The 11,341-nt window shown below is 42.8% G+C and overlaps 1 protein-coding gene across 7 annotated transcripts in view; it reads right to left on the minus strand.

Annotated features, from left to right (window-relative positions):
• The window catches only part of PDP1 (pyruvate dehydrogenase phosphatase catalytic subunit 1), a 47,498-nt gene extending 36,529 nt beyond the window's left edge, over window positions 1-10,969 (minus strand). For 3 of the 7 annotated variants that reach the window (XR_012622100.1, XR_012622098.1, XR_012622097.1), the window contains exon 1: window positions 10,839-10,961. Coding sequence is in view for 3 of the 7 variants with exons in the window: in XM_074815921.1 (XP_074672022.1) it covers window positions 5,407-7,058; window positions 10,305-10,365 (1,713 nt within the window). In the remaining 4 variants the exon portion in view is untranslated. Of the gene's footprint in view, window positions 1-3,085; window positions 7,059-10,304; window positions 10,366-10,838 lie in introns of those variants that run through there. The other 4 variants (XM_074815930.1, XM_074815940.1, XM_074815921.1 and 1 more) reach the window with 4 other exon arrangements.
• Between the last annotated feature and the right edge of the window lie 372 nt (window positions 10,970-11,341).

Below are 11,341 nucleotides of genomic sequence, written 5' to 3' on the forward strand. Positions count from 1 at the left end.
TGATTTCCCTGTTTTTCATTAGGTGTTCTTCCTGTCTTTCAGCATCATGTGACAGTTACAGACCTAACTGTATTAATTTTGCAATTAAAATGTGAGGCTATATATCAAATGCTACCTTCAAGTACAGACACAGGATATTAAAACTGAGTAGTTTGTTCATGATACTATATAAAAATAGTTTGGCATTAGCAAGTTGTATTAAATAGGATTTCTTAGCTAGGAAATCTCTAATAGAAAGTCAATAAATGAAGGATAGATCTTCTGTTCAAAGAAGGATCCATCATGATGATAGCAAACAGCCTGCTGCTTAAAACATCCCCTGCAATCACTACAACCAGTTAGAGTAGCAACCCTAAGAACAGATACACACTTTGTTGGTTTTTCACCTTCTCCCCCCCAACATAGAATCAGATGAAAGAATATTTAGGGAGAGCCACATACTTGGAAGGTTTCTTTCACTGAAAGAACAGAGCATGTATAATTGACATGGGTTGTGCTTCGGCATTCACATGGATGGGATGCCAAATAAAAGGACCAGAATTCAAATTGGTTTGTCCACTTAAAGGATGCATTACTTACAAGACTTGGTCTATTTTTTCTTTCCCCTCCCTCTTGCTTCCATTGGCAAGAGCAACTCAGGAGCTTGTTCCAAGTTTTGGACTTTACAAGACAGCACTTAAAAATCAGTCATCAGTAATGTTTAATACCTAGCTGTTTAGGATAGGAGAAAAGTAAAGCAAACCTGTGTTTCCTCCACTGCATGGGTATTTGATAATAGAACATTTACATTGTGTTTAACTTTAAACTACAGACTGTAATTAACACCATATTTTAAAAGACTAATCTAAAAGAAATAACTCCTTAAGATTTGGTAAATCAGGCTAATGCTAAACTGAAAAACATTCTAGCACTGCGTTTGCATAGATTGTATTTGACAACACACTCCTGACAAAGGGACAATATCTACTTGTTTGCACAGCAATTAAATATGCTGTAGCTGTTGAATAAATAATTTGATCCAGAACACATTAGCAAGCTCTTTACCTGCACAAATACTTGTGCTAGGAAAGGCATTAATACATCCTGCATTTGCTGCTTAACAAAAAGCAAAACCAGGAGGAGCAAGGATCCTGAAACTAGGCACTTGGCAATGGAGGACTTTCAAATAAAAATAGGGAAAAAGGACAAAACAGTTAACCTAGCATGAGAAACAATGAATGCATTCATTCTAAAGCCCACTTCATTTTAAGCACATTTGTTTTAACACAGGACCATATACACAATGAAGTACCTTACTTCCTTAACTTCTATACTTAAGCCTCTGAACATAACAGAAAACAGCATGTACCAAACAGTGCTTGGGGACTGCCATCATACCTGAAGCACCTCTCAGCAGCATACAGATAACCTGGAGACAGACACTTTGGACTTCCTCATTTTGGTAAGTTAAAGCTAGTTTCTTCATTGTACATATATCAAGATAATGACATCAAGCTGCAGTATGCCATTTGGCCAGCTGGAAGAAAGCTACTTTTATTACCCACAGGATCTGCTTCAGTCTAAGCATCTCAAAATTAAAGATGGAGCATTTTGGCCAGATCTTCCAACTCCAGAGACTTCATTTCTATTTGTACATTACAGAACAACAATCAGGAGCTGCACAAGTTTCTTACATAGGATCAAACATATCAACACTGGCATCCTGAAACACCTTAGTGCTAGCACTGTTCTGGACTGCTGTGCAGGAGCATTGATTACACTGTTCAGCAGTTTGGGGTCATAATGGTCACTGGTGCAAATCAGATGGCACATTTATTGGCAGTCATGGAACCAGACGGACTGTCTGCATCAGGGAGTTTAGGACACTGCAGGTGGTTTGAACCAGAAACCTGAACTCTCTATCTATGACATGTAATCTCATTACAAATATGCCTCCCCGCTGAGGAAGAACAGAGCAGCCTAGCCATTCTGCAGAGCTCTTATCAGAAATAGTTACCAGGCATCCTCTCACTCCAGAATCGTTCTAAGTACAGGGACCTGAGTTTAAAAGTCTAATTATAAATATTTCACAATGAGACTATGCTCCTTGCTGCACATGTCACATGTTTAGAGAGTCTGCTACATGCAAAACTCTGCCCTGCAATGAGGAAATAAGTAGAAAAGAAAAATATTTTAAGTTCTGTACTCACCAAGTCACACACATAGAAGCCAATGGAGAATATGGAAGTTATCACAGCAGTAGTTGTAAAATACAGACAAAAGCAAATATAATGCACATACCATTTTTAACACAAGGGAACAGAGTTAACAGCCTTAAGTTGGAAGCATAAACTAAGACAAGATCTCCCACTCTTACCTAGTAAGACTCTTAAACAGTTCTGTGGACACATTCATCTGGAAGAGTTGGTAAGATTTAAGATTTAAAGGTGAACTTGAAGGCTTGTATTGACTGTCAGGATTCAGCCATCCTTCTGGGCTGAGCCATGTATTTGCAGCTATGAAATCCTTATTTGGAGAAGTAATCACAGCATCCCCCTTACACATAAAGTAGCAGTATTTTCTGCTGCAACAAGTGGTGTAGACAACGCAACAGAACATGCCCTCTGCCTGTGGTAGGAGAGCTGCTTCTATTTAGTTTACCACCTATTCATTTTTATGCCACTTTAATCTGCAGATAAGAACTTTAGATTGTTTCTGAAATGTTGTACTCCCCTGTATAGGGTACAGCCCACAATTTAATAATTTAATAATCTCAAATTACACCACTTTATCTGCAGCACTGCCCCTGAAGGTAATCACGAGGTGATGGGAACTGAGACACACAGTGATACTGACAGAAAGATCTGAGCTTTGCTGCTGGGGGGGGCAGCACCAGCATGCCTGAGGCAGGGGCTCAAGCCTCACAGCAGCATTTAAGAGCTCTGAAGTCCAGTTCTCAGTCTGTTTCTATTTATACTTTGCTTTATTTGGCCATCCAGTCTATTCATAACAGGGACTACACAACAGAACACATTCTTGAAATACACACAAGCTTCAGCCCTAGCAGAATAGCTATCGCATTCTGTATCAGTCCAATACACATGGATTTCTGCATCATTGATCATTTTATTGGAATCTTAGATGTTTGTTCAGATCACCTGTTCAGCAGGCAGTTATGCTGCTTCTGTTCACTGCATACATACTGAGCAAGTCTCCAAGCATTACATAAATATTATTTTGTCTGACCCCATACATACACATCTTTACTACAAAACAGCTTTTCCTCAATAAAAGTTGTATCCATGGGACCAATGTTCATTTCTAGCTACGACTTGTACCAAATCTGTATCAATAATCATAGGTTAAATACATCAATACATGTAATAGAGCTTTAACAGTAAAAAAGTAAGAAAGTTAAAACACTGCAACAGCTTAGATACATACTGCATCTGAATGATAGAACATAAAGTGTATTGACTTAGCTAATGACAGTCACCAAAACACAACATACAGAAACAATGTCAACAGCCAGTACTTGTCTAAGCATTTGACAAGTTCTCCTTTTCCCTTCAAATAAAGAAGGGTTGTGCACATCTTGAATGTGAACTTAGGTATCATTAACCTTACACCAACACTGATCCTGATATGTAAGGCTGGGTAAAGAAACAAACATATTAAAGCTGCAGGCCACTAAGTACACATTGCATTTGTGAGTTTGAGGAGTTGATGTTTACTATAGCACAGGTTCATTGTTCAAACTAAGTGTACCCTATGTAACAGTAGCATTAATTGGCAATAGTTGTGTTTAGTAGAAAATGCCACATTACTCAAATTAATGAAAATAAGCAAGGTGTTTGAAGTGTTAATTAGCTATGATGAAGGCTAGGGAGGTATTTTAACTGAAACACCTTGGTAAAGTGAAATAAGCTGACCTATCATTGTTCTCTGGAACACAGGAATCAAGTTACATGTCTCAGCCATCAAGGGCTGGTATTTCAGCCGGCATTTGAGATTTTAACCTAATGGCAGGTTAAAATAAATCTGTATACAATGCAACATACCTAAAATAGATGCATTGATGAGCAATTAATTAGTTGTCAGTCCCTACTTTTTACAGTTACAAGCCTAACAACTTTAGGCACACAAGTTAGAGCCAATCTTTTAAGTTCAAATTCAGACATTACAAGCCAGAAACACCCATTTCAGAGATTGCTCTGGGATAGCATTCTGGACTGTAAGAACATGCATACACCAGCTGTCCAGAAATACAGAGCTGCTAATAAAGAAGTTCCTAGAAAAAGCCTTTAAACATACACATGCATGCCAGTTAGTTTCCCAACTAAAACACTATTTACAAGTCATACTTCAATTTTTTTGTAATTTATAGTTTTTTAACCTGACTTACAAATATGAGTGCAAGACATCCAATATGTGACCATTTGAAATAGCCAAAGTGAAGATGAGTGCAAATTACAAAGCCACAAAGAGGTTAGCAATGATTTCCTGATCTTTTCAGGTGAAAATTTACCAGTAAGTAACACCAGACAGGGGTGGAGTTCATGAAGGACATAACCTTTAGGAAAGCCAACAGTCTTGACCAACAATGTTGACTTTTCAAAAAGTTTCTTCATACTGCAAACTGAAGTCCTCCACAAAGTTACCTGGTACCTTACTGCATGTTGTAATGTATTATTGCCCTACAAGTTGTGCAGAAACCCAGAGCCAAGAAACTATTAATGCACAAGAAGTTACCGTGCATAAGATACAACTAAGCTGTAACAGAATCTCAGGTATTGATTATGGCTTAGACCTGCATTGAAAGTCAACACTTAGACAAATATCCTTAAGTGAATGACACTGTCTATATGAAAGTGAGACAACTTTGTTACACTGAAGACTTACTTGGTTAAAGTGACCTTCTGCTTAGAAGAAACAGTAGACAATATATTCACAAATAATCATATCTACTTTGCAGGAATTAGCCCTGTAAGAACTCAGCAATACTCCTTTTTACCCATCTTTTCTTTAAGATAATGTGTAGATATTTGCAAATATTTATGAACAGGCTTTGTTTCTTGAACAGCCAGATCTTTGATAGTTAATTCTTTAACCTCCTTCCCTCCCTCAAAGTCTGCCAAATTCAAGACATTGTTCTAGCAGCATTCACAAAATCAATAGTGCAAAGTTATTACAAAAACCTCTTTTCCCAAGCTGTGACATCCTCTTCAAGTTTGTATTAGGTCAACAGCACTTCCCATGTATTTAGAGCACCATGGGAAGGCAGAACAATAGATATGCTGAATCTAGCAAGCAGCCAATTTGTTTGCCAAGGATTTTTGGGGGGTTTTATTGTTGGGTGGGTGTTTTTTATTTGCTGCTCATACTGGCCATTGTTACAACTTTGGTAACTAGTTCACTACATTAAATTCACAGTTCCTCATTTTGACATGCACCTATAACATGCGAGTTGAACTGCACCACGATGATTGTAATGTCATCTCTATACATTCGAGCCAGCTCTTCTGGAAGACTCAGCATCTTGGACAGTCGCTCATGATCCACAGTGCCAAACTCATTGTTACCCACTGCATGACGTATCAGGTGAGTTGCTGCATTCTGATCTTCGAATACTGAAGAGATTCTTGCTCTCCTTTCTGTTAACAGACCATGCATCTGTCCCAGAGTTACCTTATAGCCACCAACAGCTATCGGCTGTTGATGGTGAACACCAGTGAGGTACTCCCCTACAATTCTAGCCACATCTTGCCTGTGCATTGTCTCCCACAGCCCATCTGTGGCCAAAACCAGGAACTTATCCTGCGGTCGTAATTTGTGATATATGACTTCTGGCTCAGCTGTGAGGTATGGGGGAGTGTGATAGTTTGGAGGAATAAACTTTGTATATTCATTGTCATTCAGCTGATCTGGGCCTGATTCTACTACTCTCTTCTGTAGTTCAATACTCCATTTAAACTTCACATCACCAAAAGCTCTGAAAGGCATCAGGAGACCTAAGAGACGATCTTGTTTCACAAGACTTTTCTCTTCAGACTTTGGATGTTCCATTTTCACACGTTCCACTTCATGTTCATTTTGTGCATTGTGGTCATAGGACAGATTAACTGCAGACCAAGATCCATCTTCTTCCTGAACCCCAAGCATCGCCCTACTGTCACCTGTGTTTGCTATGTGCAAATCAACGCCATCCACATGGGCCACACAGGCAGTTGCACCAGAAAATGCTACTCGCAGTACTAGGTAGTTGAGAAAAGAATTTGGATCTCCTACTTGAGCTTCCAAAGAAATATCATTATCAAGCCTCTTAAAAGCATTAATTAAAGCTTCTTTCACATCAGTAGTCTCTCCACTGTTGAGATCAATCAGCTCCTGCCAGTAAGTTCTCAGACTATTGAAGTAAAGCTTGGAAGCTTCTTTGCTAAAATAATCGTTGGGATGCTTGTGCCACTGTAAAATGGGCAACAGAGCTCTGCCACTTTCCACAGCATTTTCTATTTCAAGTAAAGTCTCATGAGGTAACAAAGAGACAGCAATGTAGTAAAACAATCTTTCACTGACAGCTTGAGCACAAGCACAGCCTGCGTGGCCATCAAACACACCCAGAAGCATCCCTCTTGTCTGTAAGCAAGTGGCAGCACTCCTCCGGTCTTCTATAGGAGCATTAGCAGGCAACTGGTTGCTATCAAAGCCGAGAACAGAACTTACATTTTTACCATCAAATTCTGGGACTTTGAAACTGTATTCATTTGCTTTCAGAATGCTGTTGACCTGTGGAGGAGTGAGGTAAAATCTCTGTGGTGTAGAAGCATAATCCCTCACATGAATAAAGTGATTAAAGTTCTCCTTTGGCCTACAAAGTGCCGCAAATTTCTTCTGAGGTGCATATCTGAAGTGACTGTGAGCAAAATGAGATGATAAACAACACAGATGTTTATGGTGGCAGTAACACACAGTACTGCATATTCTGCTAATCTCACAGTTACGAATCAACGGAAAGAGATGAGCTGGTGCTGGCATGGCATCAGACAACAATGGTAGTCTGGAGCTTCGGACTGGAATTGCTGAAAGACAAGAGAACAACTAGGCTTAGGGGGACAGCTAACAAATTTTCCCAGAACTCTGTGTTAAGACATTTACAGCCCCTAACAAAGTTGCTTATTATATGGAGTTCATAGCTTCATAGGTCTTGAGAAAGAAAAGGCATTAAGAGGTGCTTGTTTATAGACACTACATTGGGCTACAACAAAAAAGCTATACCACGTTTTAGTTCAGCACAGGTATTTTAGCTCTTATGCCCACTCAGATAGCAGACAGGAAACGAAAACATCATCCAGACAGACAATGCAACTTCAAACAGAACTTAAGACAACAGTTAGCATGAAGCACTCTACAGTATTGCCACCTTTTACAAGGCTTTTATGGAGATGTGTTTTCCTGCTAATTTTCTAACAGGCAGAGCTAGATGTGGCACACAGGGAGGACAACGGCAATCTTTCTATAAGGCTGAAGAGATAACGTGTCTAACCGTAAGATTCAAGAAACAACACTGAGATTACATACAACTGGGCTTAAAATGAAGATGGTTTAGATGCTAAAAGCAAGCAGTAGGACAGCAGATATTCTTTAAGCAATCACAAGTCAGTAGCAGGTTTTGTTTCTTCTCCCCCCTTTCACATGCAAAACTTGAAACTTGTGTGACACCACGGCATATATATATGAAATAGCCACAGCAGCCTATGCAGCAATTTCCTAGCTTATCAGATAAAAATACAAGAGGTAGAAAGCAGATGCATCTCTCCTACTAGCAGCTTATCTACCCCAGTAAATTTTAGGATTATAAATTGCTTAAAAACTACTCAATTGAAGGACTACATGCAAGCTGTGTTTGCTTCCATGACTAGAAGAGAGCCCTGCACAATAATCTAAAGCTAGTTCAGTGTTAAGATAAGCTATTAAGTTTAGCATCAAAGTATTCTACTTTTTGCCACATCTAAACATTTTCCTCAAAATTTTTTATTCTTCTGTAGAAAGATTATTCAGACATACTCTTCCTTGTCCCCATTTACATACCAAATCACAACGTTAGTGTGAATGTCGCTTAAATTCCTTGTTCACTATGCCTCATTATCCAGAAGTCTTTTACAATGTCATACTTGAGAAAAGAATTCCATAGCAGAAAAAGCTGAACTGTGCCTTGTGTGAAGTATACACAAATAAGGGGAATTCAGTTTTGTCTTTCCAACTTTTATGATAAAGTTTCATCATAAAAGCTTCCTCTTAAGAGAAGACCATTACAAATTATCTTGTACAAAGCTTACTGCAGTCATAAGTACTAGTCTATCAGCACCACTGTATCTTAGATTTAATTATTTTACTGAAAACCTGGATACTGCTGTGTTGTGCAAGATGCTTCGGTAACCAAATTGATTATTTTTTTTTAGCCAAGCAGTCATACCAGTATTTCAAATAGACACATCCCTTATAAAATATGCAGTAAGTCCTAATACTCAATCTAAAGGATCATGCAACATAGAAGGAACTGCATTCTGCTATCACCCTATTCTGTAAGCTTTCCATAGCTTATGCCATAGCATTCTGATCACCCAGACCAGCTGAGAAGTATCTGGAAATACATGAAGCTTTACCCCATTCTCTGTGTTGCAAGAGAAGGAAGCAAGTCACATTCTTCCCTCCAAGCTTGCTTGTTCTCCTTAAATAACCAGGACTGGAGCTCATTTCTGTTACAAGATACATAAGTGCTGAAAGCAAAGTAGAACTCATGTTTCTAACTCTCCACAGGCTTCCTCGTATTAATGAGTAACTGTCAGTCTTGACTTATACTGACAAAAATTCTTGTCCATTGACCTCTCCCAGGTCTCCCACTGACAGCTATTAAGACTGAATTGGCCAGTTTTCTGTTGTTCAGCTACCAGGAGGAGCTCTGGTTGTAGCCCTGGGGACCACAGCCAGCTGGCCACACATTCAGCAGCAGTATATTGGCTTGAACTTCCAGATCCATACTGAACTTATGTTAGCCATTTGCTTCCCAGAAAGTCTATCTCTCCAGCCCAGGCTCCACATGCATACAGCGTGACAAAAGTAAACTGCAACTCCAAATACAGGTTTTAAAATCTATTTACTGCCTTCTAATTGTGAGGGAGCTATTTTGGTAAGTTATGTGTATTTCTTCATATGATATTTAAAAGCACCAATTTTGCTTACAGAATGGGAACCTCAAGGTTCTACAGGAGTGACTGGTCTACAGCAGCACCTCAGATTCGGTGCTGGTCTCCTGTTAGACTCTGACTCAAGCAAGTTCTCCTGACTGCTAAGCATTTGTGTGCTGACCCATCCATGGTGCCACAACTGTTCTGACAGTTTCACTGTTGATCCATGATGAAGCAAAAATACAAATGTACTGCTGCTACAACAGCTCTGCAGTGCCACCAGAGGATATTTTGCTGATTTTTAATCATTAGTTTATCAAATATTACATGAAATCCAAGAGGAAGTAGTAAGAAGTTGGCCTCAAATTTTCCACAGCCTGTATCATTTACAGTAGATCCATGCCAGCTTAAGATATCAGTCTGTTTCACATATCAGATTTAATAAATCCTAGTTGATTAAAAGAAATTCCAAGCTTGCCTGCCTGAAGTGAAATTACGCTAGATTTCTTCCATTTATCTCCACAATATGGACACCCCAAATATAACCAAACACTCCAGCTAGCCCTTAAATAAATTACTTTGATGCCAAATTCATTATGATTGATCAAGATATGGCAGAGAAAAGAGATTAAGTAGAAAATTTACAATCCAATCAAGATTTGTCAAGAGATTAGAAGCAAGTCAGTATTAAATACCTCTCCAAGTCCAGAACAGGGTATAATGCTACTTTTCAGGCTGTAATTATAATATGGCCAATAATGAGGCAGATGGTCAATTTACAGGTTTTGTAGTGCTACACTGATAAAATGGAAAAAATATTACCCCTTCCTTTAATAAAGGTTTAATGCCACACTAACAGGTTCCTCCAAAACACCTGCCTTAACTGTGCCAAAGACACCCATGGCTTCCGATAAAAACACTTACCCCAGGTGCCTTTCAGACACTCGACAGACCTGAATGAATTAGCCTGTTAGCGAGGATGGGGAGGCAGTGAGGAGGAACAAGAAACGTTCAACACAAGCAGAACCGTTAATCCTTCCCTCCGGCCAGGTTTTAGCCCTCGGCCTGGCAGTCCCTTCCCCGGGTCCCATCCGACCCCCGAGCCCAGCGCTCCTGCGAGTACCGGTGCGAGATACATACCGATCCGCCTGGGCCCAGGACACACACACATTCTCCTGTCACAACAAGAAGCCGCCAACATCCACAAAGCAGAAGCCCGGGGGGCGGGGGAGAAGCAAGGCAGAGAGTTTGTTAGAGAAGACGGAGAGCTCCGACACGAAGAGGGGGGACGACAGGAGAAGGAGACACGCACACACGCACGCAGCCCGTCTGCGGGCGCCCGCCGCCGCCCACCCAGCGATGGGAGCGGGCCAGCCCCGCAGCGGCGCGCCCAGAGCAGCCCGCGGAGAGCTCGGCAGCCCGCGCCCACACCCGCCGCCCCGCCGGGCGCCGAGCCCCCCGCCCCGCTCCGCTCTCCCTTCCGGCAGAGGCGAGGCGCCGCTCCCGCTCGCAGGGCCCGCCCGCCGGCACTGGGCGTCGCCGCGGCCGAGACCGCTACCCCCTCAGGCGCCGCGCGGCCCCGACATGGCCGCCCCTCCCCAGCCGCCCGCCTCCAGCACGACCCCCTTCCTTCCGTCCTTCCCTCCCTCCACCCCGGGCCGCGCGGGCACAGACCTGGCCCCTTCCCGGACGGCTCGGCGCGGCCCCGCGGGCGGAACAGGGAAGCGGCTCCAGGGACCGAGCGGCCCGAGACACCCCCACACACCCGCCGCTGTCGGCCCCTCGCCGCCGCCACAACCACCTCCTGCCCGCAGCCGCCGCGCTGCGCGGCGCCTTATAAAGGCCCTGGGGCGCGCGGCGCGCCGCCCATTGGCTGCCGGGGAGGGCAAGGAGGGCACGTGACACGGAGGCTCGGCGGCGGCTGCGGGAGCGCGGGGGGAGAAGAGGAGGGGGGCGCGGTGTGCGCGCGCACTGCGCAGGGGCGGGAAGGCGCGAACGCGGTGGCGGCGGCGACGCGCCCACCCCACCCCACCCCTCCCCCCGTTGTGCGTGAGGGAACACCCCGCCGCCCCTCAGCCCCCGCATCGCCGCGGGAGTGGGGCGAAGCTGCCCCGCCGTGAGGGAACCGCCGGTGGGAGGGCGAGCCCCGCCGCACTCGGAGGGAGGAAGGGAGGAAG

The sequence above is a fragment of the Strix aluco genome, chromosome 1, assembly GCF_031877795.1.
Source record: "Strix aluco isolate bStrAlu1 chromosome 1, bStrAlu1.hap1, whole genome shotgun sequence".
Taxonomy (NCBI): domain Eukaryota; kingdom Metazoa; phylum Chordata; class Aves; order Strigiformes; family Strigidae; genus Strix; species Strix aluco.